Consider the following 24940-nt stretch of genomic DNA (forward strand, 5'->3'; position numbering starts at 1 on the left):
CTCCCAGGCTAGTCCAAATGCATCACTTTGATTTTAAGCTTTTTGGCAGCTGAATATTTGAAGTAGCTCTGTGACAGGATGGCACTGCAGGCTAGGAAATCAAGATAGGTGCTTGCTTTGACCTTTTCTGAATTCATTTAAACTACTGCAACAGGATTAGTGGTCCAGACCCACACTCATGGTGCTCATCCCGAATTTGACATTATGCACGTTTGCACTTTCAATTTGGGGAGCAAAAATAGATGATGCAAGGGGACCATCTACACCGAAAAACGTATTTACACATCTGTCTAAACTTTTCTTTGAGAAATCTCTGGAGCCAGCCTTTTTATTACATTTTAATGAGATTTTCTTTTAATAACCAAGAAATGACTTACAGGAGCACATGTAGAAATATTTTTGTGTACCCCATCTCACAGAATAGTGTCTTTTTTGCATCAGTCTTGTTCTCATGGCTTTCCAGTTAGCAGAGCTACGTTTGGATTAAGGTGACACAGCCTGCAAGTGCCATCACTTTTAAAGCTGACAGCCTTGATGAAATCAATTGCATTTCCTTTTCCTCTGCTCCCTGCCCTTTGCCCCACCTTGGCTTATTAAGGCTCTAAAGGAAGAGCTGTCTTAGCATTTACCATATCTAAATCTATTGCTAAAGTGCTGAATTGAGTAATAGCGTAGTCCATGAATGGTCCCGGGGAATCACTAGCAACATGTGATAAGTAAGGTGCTGCTGGATGTTCAAGCAATACAGTCTGAATAGCTCTGCTGGGGAGCCAGAGGTAACAGCAGAGCTCTCAGAACGCCCCCTGGACGAGAACAGTGCTCGGAAGCACCCTAGATACCTTCTTGCATGATCTGCTTGTCTGTGTCAGCAGGAAACGTGTGTCTACTGATCTGGGAAACAATGATATAGCGAAGTTAAACTACTGACAATGCTTCATCGATTTACTTTCACTATATTAATGGATAATTACAATTACCTAGTTATTTATCTTTTTTGAGAAGCAAACATACCTTAGAGTTGCTAAGACACTGAGGCTTATTGACCCAGAGAGGCGTGTGCTGAAACTCCAGTTACCACGCACAGAGATTATGAAGACACGCACAGGGGAAAGCAGACCTTTTTGTGTCTGGTAGAGCTGCGATGTCAGAACTGTGACTGGACTTTTAAATAATGCTGGCAGACAACAGGATCCAACAGGCATTGCTCTGGTTGATTTCCTTGAACTGATAAGAACATTGCTACCGTGGGGCGGGGTAATATCTACCTTACTGGAGCTGTTTCCATCCAGATTACTGGTAAAGAAGCGTGAAGTCACACCACATGAGAGAGTGTGGTAGCTGGGATTGGAAAAACAATGTACACTGCCGCTACCTTGAGATATATCTGGGAAGAAAACAAGTCATCACAAAACACTTTGGAAGCCATAACCATTCTTAAGAAAATGAAAGTATGTTTGATACAATCTAGTTTAGAGAACTTCGTTAGAGTATTGGGTGTTACAAAACATCTCCAGATCAAATCTATCCTGCATTATCATGGTATGAAGCTCTTGACTGTTAGCATTAAGTATAAGATAAAAAAGCAAAGTATTTAATTAGTACAGTGTTATCTTTTTGAAGATCTTAAAAAAAGTAATTCCTGACAGTCCAGCTGCTTTGCAGATAAGGGAAGAAATGCAAAACTCAGGAGACGGATGGTCTGCAACACAATTTCTTCCTTAGTTTAAACACATGTAAGAGCTACTGATGAAAATAACCCTTATAGTTATGAAACAATTAATTAAAACTATTTTTGTTACAAAAAAGGTAGTTAATGTTAGAAATCAAGGTGCTAACCATACCGAGGAGTCCAAAACATTTTACATAACTTTTTTTGCAAAGGCTTAGAAAAAAGAAAGCTGCAGCACTGAAAGGCAAATTTGGGCAGTCACATTTTATCTATTTCCTCACTCTAACTTATGAACACATTTACCAAACAAACTAATTTACCAAGAAAGGCATCATATTTATACTGACAGTTCTAATGAAAACATCAATCCCAATCTGGTTCCAGCTTAATAACAAATTGATAAATATTTCAGAGTACCATCAGAAGGAAGGATGAAAAATTTAAACAGAAGCAGCATCATTTAAACAGCCAAGCCCTGTAAGAAGTAAATGAATGGGTTAGTTTCAATAAACCACGGGCTTAAATTCTAATGCAGAAAAGTTATCATAGGAAACACCTTCACATGGAAAGCGTAATGAAGTGCCGGGGTGGCCGCTTTTCCCCATCACCGGTGATCTTTAATGAAGGGTGGCAGCAGATGGGTGAGGAAGGACAGGGACCCGGCGGGCGCTGCCCGCGGGAGCGGGGTACCCAGTCACCATCAGCCGCCTCTCCTCCTCCGCTGCGTCTGCATTCCTGTGAACATGCACTTTGCTTTGCTGACATCTTGTGGAGATCTAGATTTAGCTTAATTTACTGCAAAATATCCCGTTTCAAGTAAGTGGTTTTATCTGCAGGGTGTCTATTATAGAAGCACCGCGGCACACAGCCGAGAGAGGAAAGGGCACACGCACATGCATATCTGACCCAGCATTTCTCTTCTGCTGAAACACGCAGAGCAATTTTTGAGGTAATCTCTATTTTGTAGCAAGTGCAGAGCGTTTTAGTCCTAGCTGTTTTCCAAGGTTATTGCTAACGAAGCATCTCAGATCAGGATGTGATTCCAGCACTAAAGTCTTTGGATTTAACTCCCTTCAGCCAGCCACTGCTCAGCACAGCAGCCGGGCTGCCAGGACTTTGCCATCTCCCCTAACTATAACTCTGTGATATTTGCAATAGAATTAACAAGAAACAGATATCTCGTGGGGTCTGCAAATGAGAACTGGGGCTGGAACCCAAACACAGCCATCAGGGTATGCCCATCACAAACACAGCTGCTCACTTACAGCCTTGAACCCGCTAATGAGGGACTGGCAGCTCACCAGGGGAGCAGAGCTCATCCACCCCTCTCACAGCTTGCGGTCCCAGTTAAATATAGACGCTTGAATCCACGTCTTTCTGCTTTGTAGGTGAGTGTTGATGGCTGAATCACACCAGCTCTCAGCTCTGCCTTCCCCCTTCCCTCATCTGTCACTCCCTCGCTCAGCTGTGGTCAAGAAGGACCAGCTCCAAGGGACGAGGCATGGTCCGCTGCCGTTGCTGCGAGATAAGAGGGCACATACCGACGGTTACTGTGAAGCAGCCGACACATTACAAGTTCACACCCAGCTTATCTGGCCGTAGCTTGTTTCACGCACCCAAAATGAGCTGAAGGAAAAGCCTAACAGACTGCACTACTATTTAGCACAGCGCTGAATTAATGAATCTGAGCTCACACACAAGTCTGCATCACCAAAAATCTTTCCTTCCTTCATTGCATGCAGCACCGTATACTCAGAATTACTCCTTCTACACAGTTCCATTTGGTCGATACTTAAGTACCCACCCAGGCTGATTTACCTTGATAGCACAGTCCATTTTCTACACATTTATTCATGAAGCTCTTATAACTGCTGGCTGGAAATACATCAAATTCAAATCTAATGCTATCCCAGTAAAAAAAAAAAAACAAAAAACAAACCAACACACAACCCACAAAACCCCCTCTCTTCCCAAACAGGAGAATTTTATCCTGCTCTGAACAGTAAGCAAAGACTTAAATGCCTTAAAGAAAAGGAATGATTTACATTAAAACAAAACAAAGAAAACCCCGAAGGTTATGTTAACGTTAACATGGGGAGATCAGTCGTGAGAAGGGATCCGTAACGGCAGAGTCCTGCCGTGAGCCCCTCAAGCCGGAGGCTGAGCTCCAGTGGAAGACCCATGAGGTCTGGATGAAGGCCAGAATGTTCTGTCACTTGAAAGACGGAGCTCCTGCTCTGAGCCAGGGCTGTGAGGTGACACAGAGAGCATTGGTCCCCATCCTGCAGCTGCAGCAGGACAGTGTGGTGTGGAAACTGGGCACAAGGCCAACTGTGAAAAAAGGGAATAAGTAAGCACTCTGCAGTAAATACAAGCCCAGATATCTCAAGCTGTAAAATGGACCTGTTTTCTTCTTTCTGTGTGGATCTTCTCCACCCATACAGAGTGTCAGTGGGGTGGCTGAAGACTCCAAGACTGTTCACTCTGCCACCTCCTACTACACATCATCTGCAGATCATTTCTGCAAATGCCTCGTCTAGGCTGCAGGATCCATGATGCTCTATTTGTATTGAGCTTTGCTTAGGTTTTGGCTCTCAGCATAGGATTCACTCATATCAGAAAGTTTGTTAAGACCTTGATAAGACCTCAAGCATCACGTCAGCCCATAACCAAGTCTTTGTGAAAGTCCTGAAAAGAAATCTCTGCTGCTCTCCAGCACTACCGCGTAGTTTTCCTTTCTGTTCCCATCTCTTTGAATTAAACAACCTGCACTTTAAACTCTTTTGTTGGATGCAATGTACCGTTCTCATGCTGGGGAGCACCATTTTGATTTTAGGCTTATTTGGGAGTCTGCTCTCAGATCCATGTGCTGTGGTTAAGCTCTCCCAGCATGGGCGGTTTTCTTTCCCACTGGCTGCTGGGCAGAGTGTGTGTTTTGCTGCCACATCCTTCATCCACAAACGCAAAAGAGTCTAAGGGCTGCCCAGGGGGTTCCCCTTCCTTATAATCTCTCTCACACATGTGCACGGATTATCAGCATCAGAAGAGCTGCAGACGTAAAGACCAAAAACATCCGCCAGAAATAAATTAATATGCTGGAAGAAATTACTGCCTCCAGGAGCTAGGGATCTGCATATGTGACTCTATTCAGAATCACCACCCCCACCCCCCTAACAAGAGCAAACAAGGAAAAAAACAACAGTGGTGATTCAGTTAGCCGTGATATTACGACCCATATAGGGCTGGATACTGCAGTCATGGTTCAGGCGGAATTCCTGCTGAAGTCCATGGGTTTACATGGGATTATATTAATTGGACAAGTACATCAACATAGTATTCTGCCCTTAACTCACATACAAAACTCCAGGTGAAGGTTGAAATTCCCGTCACCTCTATGTAATGCTGCTACCGGCCTCCAGCATCCGCTGCAACGCACGTACACTCGTTTTCTTTCCAGTTGTGCTATGAGTTTCTATTTCTTATCTGTGATCTTGTCTCAGTATTCATCTCCCCATTTTCTGCTGGGGCAGACAAACGTCAACACCTTTTGCTGCCTTTCTGCTCTATGGAAGCGAAAGGCTGAAAACAGCATCAGTAAGGCCAAAGCTGGGAAGCTTACTGATGGGTAGAAAGTTTCAGTAGGAGAACATACTGGAGGAGAGTCACAATTTGGAAGGGAGCTTGTCCTGGGGACAGTCCGGCCCAAACCATGACAGGTTTTTAAATGCCTTTCTGAAACAAAGATCAAAACTTGAAACAACGCTGATACCTGCAGACAATTTAAAATGAGATGAAGATGGAGCAGTGTCACTTCTAACTGCTTAGTCTTCCTCTGCAAGCTCAGATAGCAGAGCTTTTCAAGCGGGAGGCAGGAAAAAAACTGTTCTTGTGACCTCTGGAAAGAGATTGCTGACCCCACTCTGCTGCAGTTTCCTGAGTGACAAATTTATATTGCTACAAGGGCTGCACAAAGAAAGAAAGATGAAAGAATAAAGAAAAGGCCCAGTGTCCACCTCCCCATCACTGACTGAGATGAACAGGAAGGAAACATTATCCAATTTCTTTCTAGAGAACCCCATACAGCACCACTGCCCTGGTGCTGTGCAGGATTGCAAGGACCTGGTACCGCAGGTATTTTACAAGCTGAGCTGACACAGAGCAGCAATGCCATGAGGGCAAGAATTAAATTCCCTGTCATTGCCCAAGGACCAGAAGAGGTCCCAGGTTCAATGCAGCTGAAGGATGTGATCCCTCAGATATTTATGATGTAACCAGGAATTCAGCCATCCCCCAAATATTTTTTTCCTCAAGTACTTAAGTATCTTGTGGCATCAGGGGCTCTGGGATAGGTGGCTGCACCTGAAAGCAACGTGAAGAACACCGTATAGGGAGATGCAATACCCACAAAGACATAACCTGCAAGGACAGCCCTGGGCTCCAGATGTCTCCAAGCATAATGGCTTTCTCTCTCTGGCTGAGGAGGAAAGTCATCTGTCTCTGTTAACTTTCTCAGCATTAGCCTTTTTTCGGACTTCTTGCAGAGTGTCAGGCTGGGATACCATCATGTTGATGGGGAAGTCTCCATTCGTGATAAAATATGGAGAATAAACAACTGAGGGGTTTTTGTTCTCTTGTCTGAAAGGAGAAGCTCAATTAGTCCAGACAGGAACTCCCACACTCAGCAATATTCCTCTCCTTATTTTGAAATTTGTAAGTTGTGCCTCTTAAGCATGCTGGGTTACACATACATTAACTAGAAAAGCACAGAAGTAAATGGGGTGTAGCAGGCTTTGTAAATAAATGGATAAAGTGCCAATATGAAAGAAATGGATCGCTGAAAAGTTCAGAACATTTTCCCATGCCAGCGGCTGTGATCTGCTCTCTTGGAACTCGGAGCCTCGCTGCTGCTGAGATGTGCCACAGTTGTCTTTTGCATGTTCATGGTCTGGCTCTTCAAATGATGTTGAAATGACAAATTTCAGGCCAAATTGTGCTGGCAACGAGCTAAGGATCAGACGAGCCCTTTCTGGCAACACTTTCATACATTTCTTACCAAAATGGGCAGCTTAAACAAGAGCTTGCAAAGCTAAAATTCAAAAATAAGAAGGAATGGGAGGAGGTCCAAGGCTGATTTTTTTTCCCTGTCTTGTTGCTATGAGAAGAAGGAATGTTCTAGTATAGGCCTGAGTGGTCTAAATATAAGTTTAATCAATGGTGTTCAGCAGACAGCCCCTGATGTCTGATATGCCATCGCAGGAAACCGTGCCCCTGATATGAGGACTGACGTCATGGTGCCATGAGAGAAGCTCCTTGATTAATTCCTGGCTGTGGCCAGGCAGTAATATCGTTTGCTTGGTGGGAGAGGCTCCTTCCAGGTGCAGGGAAGTCCAGAAGGAAGCTTCCAGCCATGCCACCCTGAAGACAGCACAGAAGCCAGGTCAGAGGCAGCAAAAAGCAGCTGGGCCTCATGCATTTAGAGTGGAAAGCAGAAAGAAAAAGGCAACGTGGGCCTGGGAAAGCAGAGCTGGTAGGCCAACCTCTGCCTGTTTCAGGATCTTGTATTTACTCGGATTTACAGTTTCAGTCTTGTAAAGGGAAGTGAAGGAATGAAGTGCAGTCAGAGGGCAGCAACCCCAGAGGAGATCGCCACTAGAGACAGATCGGAGGAAACGAGAAGGAAGTAAAGCCATGTCCTGTCTGGCATTCTATCTGAGATTGGCCACAGAGGAATGAAGAAGAATGACAGATCACACCCTCCAAAGTTTAGCCAACCTGTCACGAAAAGCTGTCCTCTGTAGCAGTACCAGAAGACAGAAAGAAGCAAGAAATGTGATCTCAGTATGACTCTTTTTTTGATCTTACAGAGCCTTCCTCTTCCTCTCTTCTGCTTCCATCAGCTCCTGTGAAGAAAATTCATACCAGCTGTCTAGATGACGGGGATTGGTCTGCACACGGAAGGAAGAAAGTGACAACAAATAGGACTCCTCAAATCACAAACTGCAACATAGACAAAAGTAAAGCCTTATGACTGACCCAGTCAATCCCACTCCTCAAGCAAAAAAGTCATCTTCTGAAGGTTTCACAAAGGGAAAACTTCTCTGCACTGCAATAGGAATACAGCCCATTCAAAACAATGGACCTGATGTATTCCACGCAGCATATTTCTTGCCTAGGTATATCCTGTATCGTGTTAAGTAAACTTTCAGATATAAAGCAGTTTAAATGAGTTTTAAGTTATATTTGCTTTCCTGTCCCTGTTAAGTGTCAAAAGATCATGGTATTCAGGGGAAGAACAGAAGTGTTATTATTTTCGAGGCTCAATAACGCATGTTATACATCACAGCAGCTTATATTTCCCCAACATACAGGAATATGAGTCTATATTTGATTAACATGAAAAGACCCTTACCAGAAAGTGAGTAATCTGTATTAGTCATCCTCATGGCTGGAGTATAAGATACACTTGGCATGTCATGGCCCTTCTCCTTCTGTTTCCGTCGATACCACACAAACAGTGCCAGCAAGACCATAATAATTAGAAGGAGAATAATAATTCCAATGATTGCTCCCACTGAATGCCTCTCTGATCCAAGAGCAGGGCTAATTTTAGTATAGGGGTTTAATTCTTCCATCATAAGAGCCGCTGTTAAAAGTAATTCATAACACACTGTAAATTGAATCGTGCATTTCATTTTTTAAATACTATTTTTTTTAAAGCAAGTACATCATTGGAGGGGGAGAGAGAGAAAAAGAGAGAGAGAGATATCTCTTACAGATAGACTTTCACTGTACCTTGATCACACCGGATTCCTTTGAAGCCTGCGCTGCAGTAGCAAGTACCTGTGACATGGTCGCATGTAGCATTATTCATGCATTCACATAACTGTTTGCAGCCATAACCAAATGTTCCTGGGGAGCACTCTGGAAAGCCAAAGAAAAAGACTGGAAAGAATTCTACGTTTTTCGGGAATGGGTGAAACGCTTGCCATGGAAAACTCCGTAGGAAAGTCTCCCTGGTTTCAGTGTCTCTAGGATAACACCTTAGTGTTGGATTATTATTATTTTAAAGCAGGAGATAAATGTATTTCATGTACAATTTGGGGTATTAGTTATTAAGCTGTAACTTTCTGGAAAAGTCAGACAAGACTTCACAAGGATGAAACCAGTAATATGTACCGAGACTTTAAAAGGCTTGATATATGTTAAGAGTGTACAGAATTTAAGAGGGCATGAACTCAGAAGCTGTAGACAACATCCTGAAAGAGCACAGCATTCCCCACCAACTCCACATATTTTTTTTCATGGGGGTAGTTGCAAAGAAAAGTTTTAATGTACATTTATCTGAACACAGTAGACTTTTGCTGAACAAATCCCGCATGCTTTCATACTTATCCCTACTAGTGCTAGAAGATGAATATAACGTCGTAGCTGGAATTATTGAATTAAGCATTTGAATTGTTTGATTTGCTCTGCTTCTGTATTAGGATTCCTAATACAGAAGGAATTTCTATCCTGTCTTTGTATTTCTATCAAAGACAAAGTGATTGAATGTCCAGCTGAGAAATTTACTCATACAATTACCATGATGGGCTATTACAATAAATCTGTAGGCAGCTTACTATACTTCTTGAGGCACTATTCAATAATAAATTGAAAGGAACAACTTCTGTCACATCCTACTTATTTCCACGGAGAAGACACGTCATTGAATGCATGCACACTTGCTATGATTCTTCAGAATATACATTGTTTGTTTTAAGATGTAATTTCTTGTGTGTCACAGCAAATGTTTTGCATAGCATGATGACACCTTCTCAATGTCAGTCTCTAAGTAACTTCTAGTAGCCAAAATTTAATATTAAGTATTGAACAGTAGCCAGTATCTGTATAATGAATTGCAGTCTGTATTAAAGATGTATCCTTTTCTTTTATCTGCAGGTCCCCAAACAAGGAAAAGTAAAATTATTACAATTAGTGCTCATGCTGATATTACACTGTAGCCTACTTAAAATAAGGCCTAAATTTTTGGACTGCACCACAGAAACGATGTCTGCATTTAGGCATTTCATCTGCAATGCGGTGTGACTGCCCATCAGCAGGATTTTGAGAAGGAAGGAGTCTTAATGAAGAGATACTTTTAGATTAAATAGTAGAAAAACAAATAAATAAATAAACAGGTTTGTAGTTGTAGAAAGCCTCAGGCTTTGTACAGAGGTCAAATTATAAACGTAGCTTCTTGTGTAAAATCTGCTATGATGCAGTTCTACTATGGAACTGTTTAGTTTCCTATTTTATTTATGGTTGCAGCAAGCTTGCACACAAATTCTCAGTAAGTTGGCCACTTACAGAGTTACAGTTGTGCCATATGTGAGCCCCACATGAGCGTGCAAATTTGGTCCTGAGACACATGTGTTGCTGAATGCCAGTATGTGCAAAAAGAGATGTCCATGAATTTAATTATATGTACAAATACTTTCCTAAAGATCCATCCATGCAGTAAGCTACAGTTAAGAAGCTTGAGGCAGGCCTTTCACTTGCAAATCTAGCAGGAATGGTACGGTATTACTTTACTGCCAAAACCAAGGAAAGAAACCCTGTGGAATCAAGGCTTTGGTAAGGCCAGACAGATTCCACCCTGCATTTAGAATCCGAGTAAATGTGTGGGAATTTTCTTTTGATTTACTATACTAGACAAACAAGTAATTATTTAACTACAGCACATACAGTTTCCACTACACTGATTCTTTGTTCTTAAAAGAAGCCATTTGGCACGGCATGCTAAATATGCCAGCAAGACATTGACACCAATTCCAGTGAGATAGGCCAGTACCCTTGCAAGGTAATTGGAAGTTCATTGTTAAACACTTGCTCACTACTCAAGTTAAACACTGATCCTTCCAAAAATGGCAAAGCAACTTTTTTTTTTTTCCCCCCTCGATCTGTTTTCATTGTAGAGATGAATCTTCATTTGGTCCCCATCTATAGCATAACACCTTATTCAAGAAAGCCCCAATATTCCTTGGAAGGCAGAGAGCAGAAAGGGCTTCTTTCTTTTAACCCTTCCATCTTCCTTCGTGCCGAAACCTGCTGCTCCCAACAACATTAGGAAGGCATAATGCAGCTTGTGTTTTTCTATTAATTAGGTACAAGTTTTTCGGGAAGGCTACATCCAGTCAGCTCTGAGTGCAGTGACCTGCTTTTACCTCGCCTAACTTTAGGCTGGGAATGGAAAGGCCTAATTTGCAGAGGATTCATTGTATTTCTTTATGCTTAAACTGTCCAGCGTTCCAGAGATGCCTTCTTCTCCCTATGGATTACATAAGGTGCCCGGGGTTACTGTCTTGCTGACATCAACGCCTCATTTAAGAGCCTGTTTCTGCAAAGAATTCTGAAATACCACACACATTCCCTGCCCCAGAGAAAGAGAGAAATGAAGTCATGTTGCTACTTACTTTGCTCACACTGTTTGCCCGTAAATCCAGTCCTGCACGTGCACTGGCCAGTGATGTGGTCACAGTCCGCCCCGTTCTGACACTGACAAACATTGGCACAGTTTTTTCCATAAAAAGCAGCTGGGCAACCTTTCAGGAATCAGAATAAGGAAAGACTAAGAAACAAGCTGAAACACACACTCAGACGCGCTATCAGCACAAAATACGCAGGCCTATAAATCCATGGATTTTCAGCCTCTGTATATTTAATAACATTTATTTGATCATCTAAATGCAGAGATACTACCGACAGCCAATTTTCTTGAAGTGGTGTTTCTCATATCTTACAGAATTGCCTCTTAAGTGTTTCGGAAGAAGGAAAACTTGACCCATCCATACAAACTACAATTTCAAGAAGTGAAAGAAGATGGCTAAACAGAAGCTCTCTAAAAGGCCAGAGATCAATCAATTACTTGCGAGTGAAAGAGCCTTCTTAAAAGCTCACCAGGATCTGATCTCCTCTTTTGTACAGTGCTGATAACTTGGCACAAGTAGGATGAGAAATCTCAAAACGTTTTCCTAAATCAGCCCACGTATACCGGGGCTTTAACAAGCAGGGACATAGACTGTGCAAATGCTGACAATGAATCAATAATCTAAATGATCGGTCCCTCCTTTATCGAGTGCCAAAAGCATATAAAACCTTGAAAAGCTTCAGGACTATTTTCTTCGGGGTGATGAGAAGTTATCACAAGGAAGAAGCAGGTGGTTTTACAGGGAAGAGTGCAATACTTGGAAGAGACACGAGGTAGCAGCACATACTTTGACAGATTCCCTGGCACAACAGTGCCTCTGAAAGGCTTACGCTGAGTGCAGTAGAGCCCCGTCCAACCATGAGTACATCTACATTCGCCATCGTAAGGGCTGCACATTGCTCCGTTGTGGCAGTTGCATGAATGAAAGCAATCAGGGCCCCAAAAACCAGTGGGACAAGCTATGAAAATAAAAAAGATTTGTCAGCTGAGAAAAATAAAAAAAAAGAAAAAAGCAATGATACTGCATTAGTGCTGCAGAGGAACAACGATAAAGGGAGAACCTGTGAGCCACCAGCAAGGGCAGAGCTTTGCGTTGCAGAGCTTGGCATGGCTGCAGCGACTCCCGGACAACGACCCGTTCTTCCAAGCCAAGGATTGCTCTGCAAACCCGGGTGCCAACCTGCAACCTCCCCCATGCTGTCAAGCCCTGGCACAAGGGATTTCTTCCCTGTGTAGGTCCGGTGGCAGGATCGGGTCTTTGCTGCATATGTGCACGGAGAACCACCGAAACAGCCACCCTCAACCCTCCGTTGCTCCCAGTGCTCTAGCCACTCTCCCTGCCTTACCGGCATTAACTGTGAAGACAATTTAGACAGGGTTTTAAGATATGGAGGTAATTTAATTTTCTTTTTGATATTCTGGAATTCTTGCATAATAAAGCACAGCTATTCATGGTTTACTTTTGCTCTGCAATCAACTACTAAAATTACCACATTCATTTGAAGCAGAGAGTGCTACTCAAATTACGTACAAATGTAAAGGAAACTTCTTACGGTATGAATTCCCATCCACAAAATCAGATTGGTTTTGTTGATGGGGGTAATATTAAATTAAAATCTCCAGGTCTATTATATATTTCAACAAGTACAATATTAATACGTTTTCAAAAGTTATTTTAAGCCTCCCTCCAAAAATGAATGCAGTAAGTTACAGTTATTAGTGCCAGACTAAAAGATCCAGAATGATGATAACCCTTCAATGTAACAACTATATTTTTGCTTTAAAAAGCACTTTCCATTGCTTCCTATTAAAGACATGAATTAATAAGGCATGGTTCCCAAGAAACCTGAAAGTACAGAAACCGTGCCTATTTCCATGTGTGCCACTGGCTCCAATTCTGACAATAAATGCAAGTTTCTGGCACATTACAGACATCTCTAAAGCCAGAACGAATAGCAAAAAAAACCCTGCCGTGACGTAAATCAAACAAAAGGTCACTGAACTCACACAATGTAAAGCTGAACAGGATTTGGCCTAAAGTATCCATGCTATAAGCAACCAGAAATACTTTTACAATGCCTTTGTAAGCCAGAGCTGCAGGGTCCGTTAGTAGCTCCAGAACTGACTCTGGAGTTGGAGCTAAAATTATCTCCTTTGCAGCTCCGTCTCTCGGTCATTCCAGGTTAACTGGTGCGGAGGGAGGTCTGACCGAAATAGCTCAGTACTGGGCTCGGGTATGCGAGGCCATGTCCCGACAGGAGCCTGGCGTGAGGCCAGGTTCTCCTTGGGAGATTTACACTTTCTTTATGAGCAGGTAACTGAGGAAACAGTCAGGTTCCCGCTTTGTTCATCCAAACTACAAAGTAGCTATCGCCAGGTCCTTCTGCCTGCTAAAGTGGAAGTTGTTGCTGCTGAACTGGCCTGCCTCACTCTGTAAGAAAAAACATCTTTTTCCAAGGTTAACAGAAACTAACAGTCATTTCCCAATTACATGGCTAAATATAATGAGGAACATGTGGAGCTTTCTGTCGTTTTTTTCTTTTTTTTTCTACTTTTGAGTGACAGCAATATTCTGCCTGTGGAAGACACACAATAAAAGCAAAATTACAGCCGTCTGTTTTTATCCGATTCCTACTTTATCACTTGAAGTTTAATATATTTTACTCTGGAATGCTGTCTAATATGCTAGTTGTATCCTGAATATGAAGTAACATTTCTGAATGATAGGATATTGCTTCCCTCTGTGCTCTATCTTCAATTAAGGGATGCTCTCAGGAAATGACACTTTGGGATCAGCAAATGCCAATCTTCTACCTGGGCAATTTTCAAGAAGAAATCCTCCGTCCCTCCAAGCCCACATTGACTTTTACAATTAAATTACATTTAATAGAAATATTTCAGCTGCCTAATTTCTCAATTCTGGGGACTCGGTACACGAAAACATTTACTGGTTAATAATTTCTAATGTAATAGCTGAAAGAAAATTATTTCAAAAAATAAATAAAAGGGAATCCAGCTAGAAATTAAAAGGGAGCATGGAGCTTTCTTTTCTGATAAGAGCTTGCGACCTCCCTTTCCTGTAATAGAAGCTAGTAACAGCTTCTGCAAATTCCAAATGCAGAAACTAATTCAAGCCAAAGCTAACTTAGATTAATTAAAAGAAATAAGCTATAAAGAGAGTAAGGCACTGGCTGCTGTAATACTTGAGGGATTTCCCCAGAATCTGCCTTTAACTTTCAGAAAACACCAAACAGAAAAATATGTTATTTGAAAGCGGAGATGGAAAAATAACACTTTGCTTACTCTGAGAGCAGTCCGTCCCTATCCAGCCCGGAAAACACTGACATGACCCATCAATAGGATTGCACGTCCCGTTCTCGGTGCACTGACAGACCTCGGCACAGTTCTTCCCGTATTTTCCACCTGGACAGACTGTGAAAGTATAAGGCAGTTTAGCTCTTCAAAATGCATATGAAGAAGTCGTAGGACTTAACATTTAGCAATTAGAGATAAAAGTAATTACAACGTTTTCCTTTGCTGAAGCCAAATGGGCAAAATTATTCTGGAAAGAGGGACAAGGCAGAAAGTGTTCAAGTCCATTTTGTTTCCTTCATCCCAGGCATAAAAAACCCCAGGAAAACATCGCCTCGAAATCCATTTTTCTGCTGGAAAATGAATCTAACATAGTTAGAAGTTACAATTATTGAAGGGCATTATGGAAGGATTAAAAGAGGAGAGACAAAACAGAGAAAAGGGGTTATTGGGAAAGGATGAGAACAGTAAAGTTGAGGAGAATTCAGAGATTAGTAGCAAACACAAATAAGCGGCTAGAAGGGATTGACTTGGCCAAGGGGGTCCCTTCGTGCAAACCCTGAAACAGAGTTCTGCCCAGCTCAGAGGATTACAACCTCAACAACAGGAACAACAAAAGTAGGAAAGGAACACTGTAGGCAAATATTGACCAGGTGAAGAAGTCTGTCATGGCTGGGGCTGGGCTGGCCACCAAACAAACAACAGATGCTCCCTTTAATCTCTCTTCCTTTGGAGGAGAGGTGAGAAAACAAGAGAAAGTGAGAACTTATGGGTTGAAAAAGAAATTAAGCTAGGTTAATGACATATTAATAGTATTATGTTTTCTTTTTATTGTTTTATTATTAATATTTCATTAAGGAAGATTAAGAGCAATGGGGACTCTTACTTTCAGGTCTGTCACTAGAACCTAACTCCCTTGTATCGTACGATTGATAATGACAGTAATAATGGACCAAAAGCTGCAAACCTTCCCACCTGGTAGGATGGCCTAACACACCAGCCATGGGTATTGTACCAGGAGGCCAGTGCCCATCAAATGGCTGATGGCAGCAAGTTTGCAAGTAGAGGCTGAAAGAGCTGTAGTCCTTTCCCTTTCTACCCCACTAGCACCCCAAAATGCATCATGCGCCATGGGGCGCTGCAATAGCGGTTGTGCTGGAGTACCTACCTCCCCGCTGTCCTGGTTCCTTCTGGATCAAACAGTGGTGAGAGAGAAAGGTGCCTCTGCTACCAAATACCCTAGGCTTTGCTGAAGATCAGCTTTCAGCAATGTTGGTGGGAGGCAGGCTCCCAGCATGTCTCAGATTCAAATCATGTGAGCGGAGAGTAAAGCAGGAGCAAGACTGCCACATCCGTACGTATTTTTACCACGTAAGTCCGGCTGAAGACTACTCCCGCAAATAAAGCGCATATCCAATTGCTGAAATGTCATACTTGTCTTTTGGCATCTGTCCGCCTATTCCTCTCCAGCACCCCTTGCTGTAGTAAGTGCTTGATTAGGTTGCAAAGGTGCTTTCCAAGGACTATGCATATGTTTGACTGAGAGCTGTTAAACAGGTGTGCTGCATCCTAACGCAATCAGCAGCTCTTCCTGTTTGTCCACCTAACTTACTCCTGAAGTTGGAAGAAAAGAAACTTTAAATTTTTTTCAGAATCATCTTATAACACCCTCAGCACAGTGACATAAAACTAATAGACACGTAGATCTTCAACCTCCCACCAAATTATTGGAAATCTTTAACGTTAAAGTTGATGGAAAGCTCTGCTCAGTAATGAATGAAATGTTTAATTTCTGTGCTCTTATTGGCTGTGTTCCCTGACAAAAACAGATGTATTTTCAAAACAAGATAAAACATACAGTCCATCTTTGTAAAGAATGTAACAAATGGAACTGGACTTGTATCCTGGTAAATAATAGTGATGTCAAAAAAGTGATTAAGGCACTTCCCTGAATTATGCAACTGTGTCACCACTTCAGCCACTTCCTCATATGTAGTCTCTGCAGGTGACCTCAATCTACCCTGACTGTGAATCAGCCACAGATTGAAATCCTGAGCTGTGATTCATTTGCTTTTATACAATGTGCCATCCTCTACTCTTACGATGGCAGAAACCTACGAATGTACTATTGTTTTCTGCATGCATTTCTATATACGACGGATTTATCTGTAGGAATGGATGAAGCTGGTTTTGGCTTTCAAATTATACGCTAAACAGAACAGTTCTCTAACTGAAAAGAGATAAAACTAAACACAATATACAGACACAATGAAAAGAACAATACACAGAGACAAAGAGAAAGAGAGAAGGAAAGAAAAGCCCTCAAATCACAGAAAGAGCAAAAACTGAAATGATTTGTCAGCCTCGGCTCTCATACACGCTACCCCATTATTCAGTTCCAATGCTCTGGATAGAGCAGTTCAATACAATATTTTTATTGCATCTTTAAGATGGAGATAGATACCATCACTTAAATGAAGGCTGGATTTTTTATGTGTACCAAAAAATAGTTCTGCAAAGGCTTACTTAAAACAGGAGTTGATTTGCACTGCAACGTGGAATACTAACGGATCAGGAGAAGATTTGTGCTCCAAACACCGATGCTGACAAAAGCAACAGGTCATACTTTATAAAAGAAATGCTTCGGTTCCCCGCAGTGAGAGCTAGCAGAGGGGTTCCTACCGTGTGAGCACCTCTTGTCTCAGTGAAATAGGATGATGCCCTCCAGAATGTCAAGACAGAAGGATTACAGAACCGACCCTGCCAAAACGGTTGTTCCCATTAATTTAAGTAACCTGGTTGTGGATTGACACAGTGACTCTTTTGTAAAGATGTGAGATCCAAACCCAAGCACTTTTTCAAATGTCTCAAATATTTTTAAACAAAGCTGTAAAGTAAGGACTAATACCACTTTCTTCAGGAGCAATCTGATTGTACAACGCAGATAGCGATATTAATTAGCTCTAAAAGCTCTGAAGTGGGATTCCGAAAGTCCCTGTGGGATGTCAGGTGTGTTCTAGCAGCGATAACAAGTTGTTATCATCAATCCATCTTGCCACATGATTGTGAAAGATATTCATAAACCAGCTGCTTAGTTGTTTGCTGCTCAGAATCCTTAGCACAACCATGTCAACCTGTGCAATTTCGGAGGTTACGCAGCTCCTCACACGCATGTGCTGCTGCTGGAAGAATGTTCCCGCTGCTAGAAAAGAGTCAGCATGAGGAGATGAAAATTCAAAAGTGAAATCTTCATTTAAGTTTTTTCTAATGGAAAACATTAATTAGCATTTTTCTTTCTACAAAATAAAGTTACATGCTAACTCATTATGACAAACTGCAACACAAATTGATTTTAATTAGGACATGAATATTTTAAAATTAATTTGCTGGATAGATCAACATTTCAAAGTAAAACCAGAAGTGCCGAACATCTGAGCAAAAATAAAATAGTTTTCTTAAGAGGATAATTAGCCCTGCTTACGCTTTGAAATCTGGCTAACTTTTCACATAAAATGGACAAATTCACTGAAATATGTTCATTTTAATAAATTAATTGGTATAATGTTTAGTTGACTATACAGCACAGGAAAAAGAAAACATGGTTATACTTAATCTATGTTTAATGATTTTGCATAAGTGCTGTCTGCAATTTCTAACTTACTGAGAAGCAGGTCATTAAAAAGTGTCAGTTCAATTTTTACAGGGATGGTGACTTCAGAAGGGCAGCAGCCATTAAGAATAATCTCTTTAAAATCTGTGTGTAGAAAATACCCAGAGTAGTATCCAATAACTGAGACTCCGCAGAACATTGCAGTGATTTTGCGGGCACTTTTAGGGTAAAACCGAAAATGAGACCTATGGTTAAAAGTGGACTAACTTTCAAAGGTACAGAAAGGCGATGGGCATTAGGGGGAGTTGAAGCTACTCTTCGCCTGTGAAAATTGACTCACTCTCCCTGCCTCATTGCAAATTTTTCTGTCTCCTGCACTTGGGTTTGGGTGCGCATGATTTTAGCTATTCCCAGTCAGGTCCTAGAGAGTGTAAATAAGGTTCCGTGCTTTAACCCTGTGTACCTGAGCTGGCCTTTACCTTAACTGGTATCTACCCCTCCTGCTGAAAAAGAGTGCGTGAAGGTGCCATCGACATTTAGGATATGGTAGGCTTAGCAGAAAGGAAAATGAAAGCATTGGATGGCTGGTATATTTGCAGCAGGTGTCTCATTCCATATTCATTTCAATACAGAGCAGCAGACCTGTTTTATTTATGAAAGCGGGAGCACATCATATTTACAAAAGGGTGACTAAGTACCTATTTGCATTTTCCCTGTGAAGTAAAGAATTTCTTGTGATCTACACTGATGAAACAAGGTAAAAAGGCAGGAACCTTGCGATCGGCCTTGCTGCAAAGCCTCAGACACAGAAACTTAGGAAAGGATTTGGGGGTCTTGGGCTCAGTACCTTGGTTGCAGAGAGCGCCAAAGAATCCAGGCAAGCAATCGCAGTGTCCTGATACGTGGTGACAAGGCCCGCTGCTGTGCACGCACTGAGGGCACGGCTGATTGCAGTGGTGTCCATAAAAGCCGGGGGGACAAACTGAAGACAAAGCAAAAGAAGCTGTCACAGGTTTTCAGATTTCTCATTGCTGAGAGCTTGTCAATTCTCTCTCTGTCTTAATCCCAAACCAATATTTCTTAATTTATAAAACCACAATTTTGTGAACAGCTGAAGTCATGAAGCCTGTTGGATTATTCCATGTCTAATAAAGCGTGAGCTCCGAGTAAAACCACTCCTGCGGTTCAAACATTCACACCATCCTACCTCATATAAGTCCTTGGCTATTTAATAACACAGCGGAGCCCTCTCAGCAGCCTCTCTCTCTCAAGAGACTAATTCGAGTGTCTCTAGCCTGCTCCAGCTAAACACTTTTACAAAACATGGGAGTTTAAGATGTTCAAGACCTCATAGCCCCCTGGCAGATACCGTTAATAACATGTTCCAAAGCTTTAAAGATAGGTAGGCAGAGAAACACTCACACACACGTACAGACAACAGCAACTCAGAATGCCATTTCCTTTGGAAATTAAGCTGAGAAATCAGAGAAGGTGTATTAGGAAACTCTCGATATTTTACATCTAAACAACTATGTCAAAAGCTGATTTCTAAATATATTAGGTGCAGTACCCGTGTTCAAGTGGGACAGTCAGTTTATACGTGCCATTGCAGGAGCAGCATCCATCAGTGATGAACAGAATCTAGAAATGGTAATTATGGTAACAGCATACAAAATCACCTAATTTGCATCAGTAATCACATCGGATAGCTGAGTAAACTTGTCATGAACTGTGTGCTTAATTTGCTTAAAACCTGGATTGAAATTATTACAGAATTTGTACATAAGGTATAGTGCCAAGATTATGGCTCAGTATCTCTTATAAATGCGTACTGGCGCTTCTAAGCACATGTAGAATGAGAACTGTTCACTGTCCAAACATTCACTGCGATAGATAAGCACAAAGAAAAGTTAAATTGCAGTAAGTAACTGCAAAAATGACTTGATATGTTTTTATTTTTACTCCTGTGATTCTCTGTTTTATAGTTCTGGCTCACTGGTTACTATATCATGTCTGTTTTACTTTTTCACCAAATAAGAATTTTTCTCTTGGTTTGTATGTTCACAGAGGGTGTCAGGTTCTTACACTACTGCAGATTTCCAGCTGGAACTTAGCTGACAGGTTTGTTGATGATGCATTAGCTATAAAACAACCTCGATCATTCCCAGAGACACTTCTGCAGGCCTAAGAGCAGTATACTATCCCGGTGTCTCATGTAATCCTGATTACGCGCAGAACAAGCTGGCTGAGTACCATCTTCAGTACTGCCCTTTACAGGCTAAATTCTGTTTCTAAATAAATTTCCAAGAGAAAAATAGGAATGATTCTGAGAGCAAACTTAGCAGGCTACAGCTACCTTCAGCTACAGAGGTGTCCTCTTCACCAGGTAGTCTTGAGCCGGAATCTCACAGAAGAGGTGGGAGCCAGCCGAATTCCCTGGCCGTATATTCAAGAGCGGCATTTCAACGACACGAGGCAATAGCAGAAGCATCCACAGAACCCCTCTGCTGTCAACCCAGTGGGGAGGAAAATTTCTCCCCCTTAGGTCTTCAGCAAATGTCCTCAAGGAGCAGCCTGATTACTGGAGTTGTGAGCTGGTTTGCCTCTTGTACCCTACGTCTCATCAACTGATAAAACTAAGCTGTTTTTTTTTTTTTTTTCATCTCAGAAAGGTCAGAAACTATTAACTTCTGGAAGTTTCGCACTCTCAGAGTTTCAAATTTGTAAAACAATTTCTTGCCCAATTCCCTGAAGCTCTGAGCACCACATCTTAGCCTTGGGGAGAGGTTTTACAGCTATATAGATATGCTGAAGCACCTGGAAATTGGGGTTTATAATGGAAATGCTTATAGGCCATTAACTACGGCAGTGCTAGAGGTCATTGTTATAATGGCTTTAAATAAAAACTGTCAGCCAAAAATTATTTTTAAAGATGAGTGTGTTCTAGTGTCAAGTGTAACTGGTGAAATCAAAGGGGCTATATGAACTGGGCATGCAAAATGTCTTACAGGAAGAACAAGAGCTGCCACAGAAAAGACAGACAAATCCATTTCTTGTTTACACAGGAAGAAGGTTGCGTGTAGTTTGGATGAGTGAATAAGGGTCCCTAAGGGGCAAATGCAGCTTCCCAGATAAAGCAGCAATTTTAATATGTAGCAGCAGAGCATCAGACAGCAGCTATTTTGGGCTACCGTGTTTCTTTTTCCGGCATGTAAGAAAACATCATCGTGTTATTTTGATAGCCAATGCTCATCCACCTGTCATGATGTGATGGGTCGTAGCTGACTGTTTAATAGGTATCCTATAGTTTACCACCGCTTAACTGTAAACCTGTTTTTGCCCAGATCCTGCCAAGTTTGGTATGTAAAGGTGTCGCTCCTTCTTTGAGGTTACCTGTGGTCTCCAGGTGCTGTGGAAGGCCAGAAGAAACACAAGGCACGACTCAATGCACTGGAGTCTTGACTTCTTGATCAAGAAGCATTTTTTAGGCTAGCTTTTGCCCTTAGGAAGCCGTGAGCTAAAGCAGCTCAGAAACCTGTGGCTCCGTCTGTCTGGTGTCATAAATGAACGTTTCTACCCACTTTGCTTCTGCCACCGCACCTATGGAAAATCTTACTTCTCTGGCACAAGGGTCCTCTGTATCCTGGTGCACAGTCACAGGTGCCATCCTCTGGGGAGCAGGATCCCCCGTTCTCACAGTTACAGGAGATGGAGCAGTTCGGTCCCCAGCGGCCCTGGGTGCATATATTGTCACAGTGGATGCCTGAAGACGTAAAGGCACACGTTAGGTTTCACACAGCTTACTCTGCTCACGGATCAAAGAAATGTTTGGCTGGACTGATACCTCGCAGTATATCACACAGCAAACAAGGGAGCCTGCAAAGGAAATAGCTATCCTTTTATCTGCTTAATAAAGTGAAAATTAAGAAAATGCCAAAGAGGTGAACACTGTAGGTGTTAGTGGGCTCCTGTTCCGTCCTTAGCACCATTGAAGAAACTCTGCATGTCATCTGAGAGAAGAAGGTCAGGAATTGCTTTAAAGTCACAAAATATCCCAAATAACTGGTCTGGAAACACGCAGTTGATTGAAGCCCGATTACTTAACTGTTGTGAATTTGAAGACCAAAAAAAGACAAATCAGGGTTCTGCAAAAACATCTCCAGTATTTGGATTCTTGAACTTATGTAAATTCAGTTCTATGCTGTCTGTTGTTCACTTCCCGGCTTAAAGCACTGTGCTCTGGGTTATACACATACCCCACATCCACCCAGCGCTCTCCCAGTTCTGTGTTAATGAACCAAGTTCTGATCTAGCAAGCGGCCATATGCGGGCACAGGCTGATCATTTGCATGTTAAATGGAGACTGAGACCTGCCAATCCAGCTCCCAGTGATTCCCAGGGTTGTTGTTTGATATTTATTATTACGAAAAGCAAAGCTTGGAAACACTGAAAGAAGCACACAGCCAGAAAGCTTAACACGAGGCTTCTGGCATTGCTTCAACTGGTGTTTTTTTAAAAACAACCTTGTGCCATGGCTTGTCACATATAAATGCAATCTAAGGATTTGATCCTGCACGCCATTACTTGTCCGAGAGGCTCTTACTCCACTGGGATAAAACAGTAGCGATACCTGCAATTAGCAGAGCTATTTGCATGATCAAGGGCTCCTTGGATTGAAAAAGGTTTGCGAGATCATGAACTCGGTGAGACATTAAGCACTGCCAGCTGCAGGGAGCGGCATTAGCCGTAGCACACTGTAGATACTGATAACAACAGAAAAAATGAATCGCAGACTGGCTTGAAAATTTTCCTAACAGCATCACCACACCGGGTGCCTTACAACTGCGCCACCAAGATTCGATGGTATACACATGCCCTAGTTAGTCTTTGAACATGAAGATGTTCTTTATCATCCATGCACATGTCCCCGCTGCATAATGGGATAAATGCAGACAAGGACTCGGAGAGCCCCAGCCTCAGCCAGAGGTTGGATTAGTGCATCGCTAAGGAGAAATACAATCCCAAGTAATTTCCTCCACCTCTGATAACTTCATCTGGATGCTACAGGTAATGGACTGTATTTGTGAAGCTGTGATCTGTACAGTCACCAAACTTTGAGGATTATTAAATCAGCCGAAAGTCATTATAAACACACTTACAGTGCAGTTTCAAGTTGGTTTTATAAATCTCTGAAGTTAATACAGTAAGAAATACTGCAGAGCCAAAATTTCCCTTTTCTGAAGACTAATCACACAATTATAATGTCCCTTCCTAGAAAATCTTAACCAAGTCTGGCAAAAGCGCAGTCTGAAATGGGGTTTCTAGTAATACATGATCATAGCTATATTTATAGAGGCACAGTCCGCGCAGTAGAGCTTAATAAAATCAAATTAAAATACAGTAAAAACATAGTACAAGCTCAATCCCTTAATATCTAAGTAAATAAATTTGAAAAAAAGGAATGTAAAAAAGACAAAGATTAGTATTAGTAAAATCAACCCCCCCACTTATTTTAATACAGTTCTCCCTACTCCTTTGAAACCGAATATATCCTTGGATTGCTTAAACAGTAAATGCTTTGTGTGTGCATTTATGTAATACATCTACAGTAGTCTGTAATTAAAAAGTCATACAATAAATCGTAAATAAATAAATGCATTTCATATTTATACGTAAATACATACACGATAATTTATAGTTTTGTGAGTCTCAGCGCGAGCTCCCAGAAATGAAATTCAGACACAAATGTAGAAAAATGTGTAACTCTTCCTCCTGACTGCAGTATTAAAAATACAATTCTCTCATTGTGAATGGGCTATTTATAAACAGAGACAATTAAACAGCATTATTTCTTGTCTCTTTTGGCAAAATTTGGGGAAGAATGACATTGACTCCCTTCTCTTGAAAGGTAGCTGAATTAGAATGCTGTGGCTGTTCTTTGCAGCAGCAAAGTCCTTCCGTTAGTAATGAATAATGAGGGATGTCTTCCCGCTCCTAACGAAGGCAATGAGTCATCATGAAGCCGATTGTTGTAACGAAATGTAAAGGGGGGGAAAGGAAACCTTCTAGAAGACACTGATACAATTACAGCAGTTTTTTATTTATAATTTTTTCAGAAGACAACCGAGAAGGTGCCACAATCAATTTTTATTACTTTATATTACTCTAAGTTAATTCTCATGGAAGACTTCATTTTTGGAGGCTCCTACAGACATTGAATTGAAAATGTAAATGCGAAGTTAAAATTGCATCTGGACACGCATGTCTTATGGAATTGTGCTAAAAAAAGCACCTTAATTTTACAATTCCCTAACTTGACAGCGTATGAAGGGGGAGTCCATCCCTCCCAGCTACTTTACAGTCGGAGCCAGTGAACCAGCAAGCTTCTTTAATGTAAAACTTTAATATTTACTTAGGAACTTGCTGATGAACATTTCTGATAAGCAATTAGTTTTCAATTTCCAGAAATATAAAAAATGCCAAAGTCGACACATCTCTGTATTATCTCATGTTACAACCACAGATTCCTAATTTATGAACAAATTCCTTGTTTCACAAGCACGACGTAGAAATTAGAAAGACAACTATCAGAAGAATAAGTTCTTGAAGCTGCAGGAAGCAGTTCTATACATAAACTCTATTGCCTAGATACCAGGAATTATCTTACTGCCTGAGGCTGTGGTTCACAACGGCAGATACTAGTACGAAATTGCACTTCCAAGACCTTCTTAAACAATATTCTGGGGGTGAATTGTAAATGAAATTCACAGAACTTACATAAAATTATAGTTATCCACTGTACGTGGGCAAAGGACATTTGCAGTCGCGAGCAGTAAGCCAGAGCCAAGGTACGAGCAGAGGCTGCTGTGGCTTTTAACTCAGC

General features: G+C 41.6%; 1 protein-coding gene across 2 annotated transcripts in view; it reads right to left on the bottom strand.

Moving 5' to 3' along the window:
• Window positions 1-24940, bottom strand: part of MEGF11 (multiple EGF like domains 11) — a gene marked incomplete at its 3' end in the record, with an annotated part of 212686 nt that overhangs the window by 21885 nt on the left and 165861 nt on the right. The window contains exons 13-20 of one of the 2 annotated variants that reach the window (XM_082488744.1): window positions 21674-21820; window positions 18905-19039; window positions 14439-14567; window positions 11966-12094; window positions 11122-11250; window positions 8462-8590; window positions 8079-8312; window positions 1266-1384 (exon numbers count right to left, since the gene is read on the bottom strand). In XM_082488744.1, the coding sequence (XP_082344870.1) occupies window positions 1266-1384; window positions 8079-8312; window positions 8462-8590; window positions 11122-11250; window positions 11966-12094; window positions 14439-14567; window positions 18905-19039; window positions 21674-21820 (1151 nt within the window). The remainder of the gene's footprint in view (window positions 1-1265; window positions 1385-8078; window positions 8313-8461; window positions 8591-11121; window positions 11251-11965; window positions 12095-14438; window positions 14568-18904; window positions 19040-21673; window positions 21821-24940) is intronic. The other variant, XM_082488745.1, reaches the window with a different exon arrangement.

The sequence above is a fragment of the Vanellus vanellus genome (assembly GCF_965231255.1).
Source record: "Vanellus vanellus genome assembly, chromosome: 11".
NCBI classification, from domain to species: Eukaryota; Metazoa; Chordata; class Aves; order Charadriiformes; family Charadriidae; genus Vanellus; species Vanellus vanellus.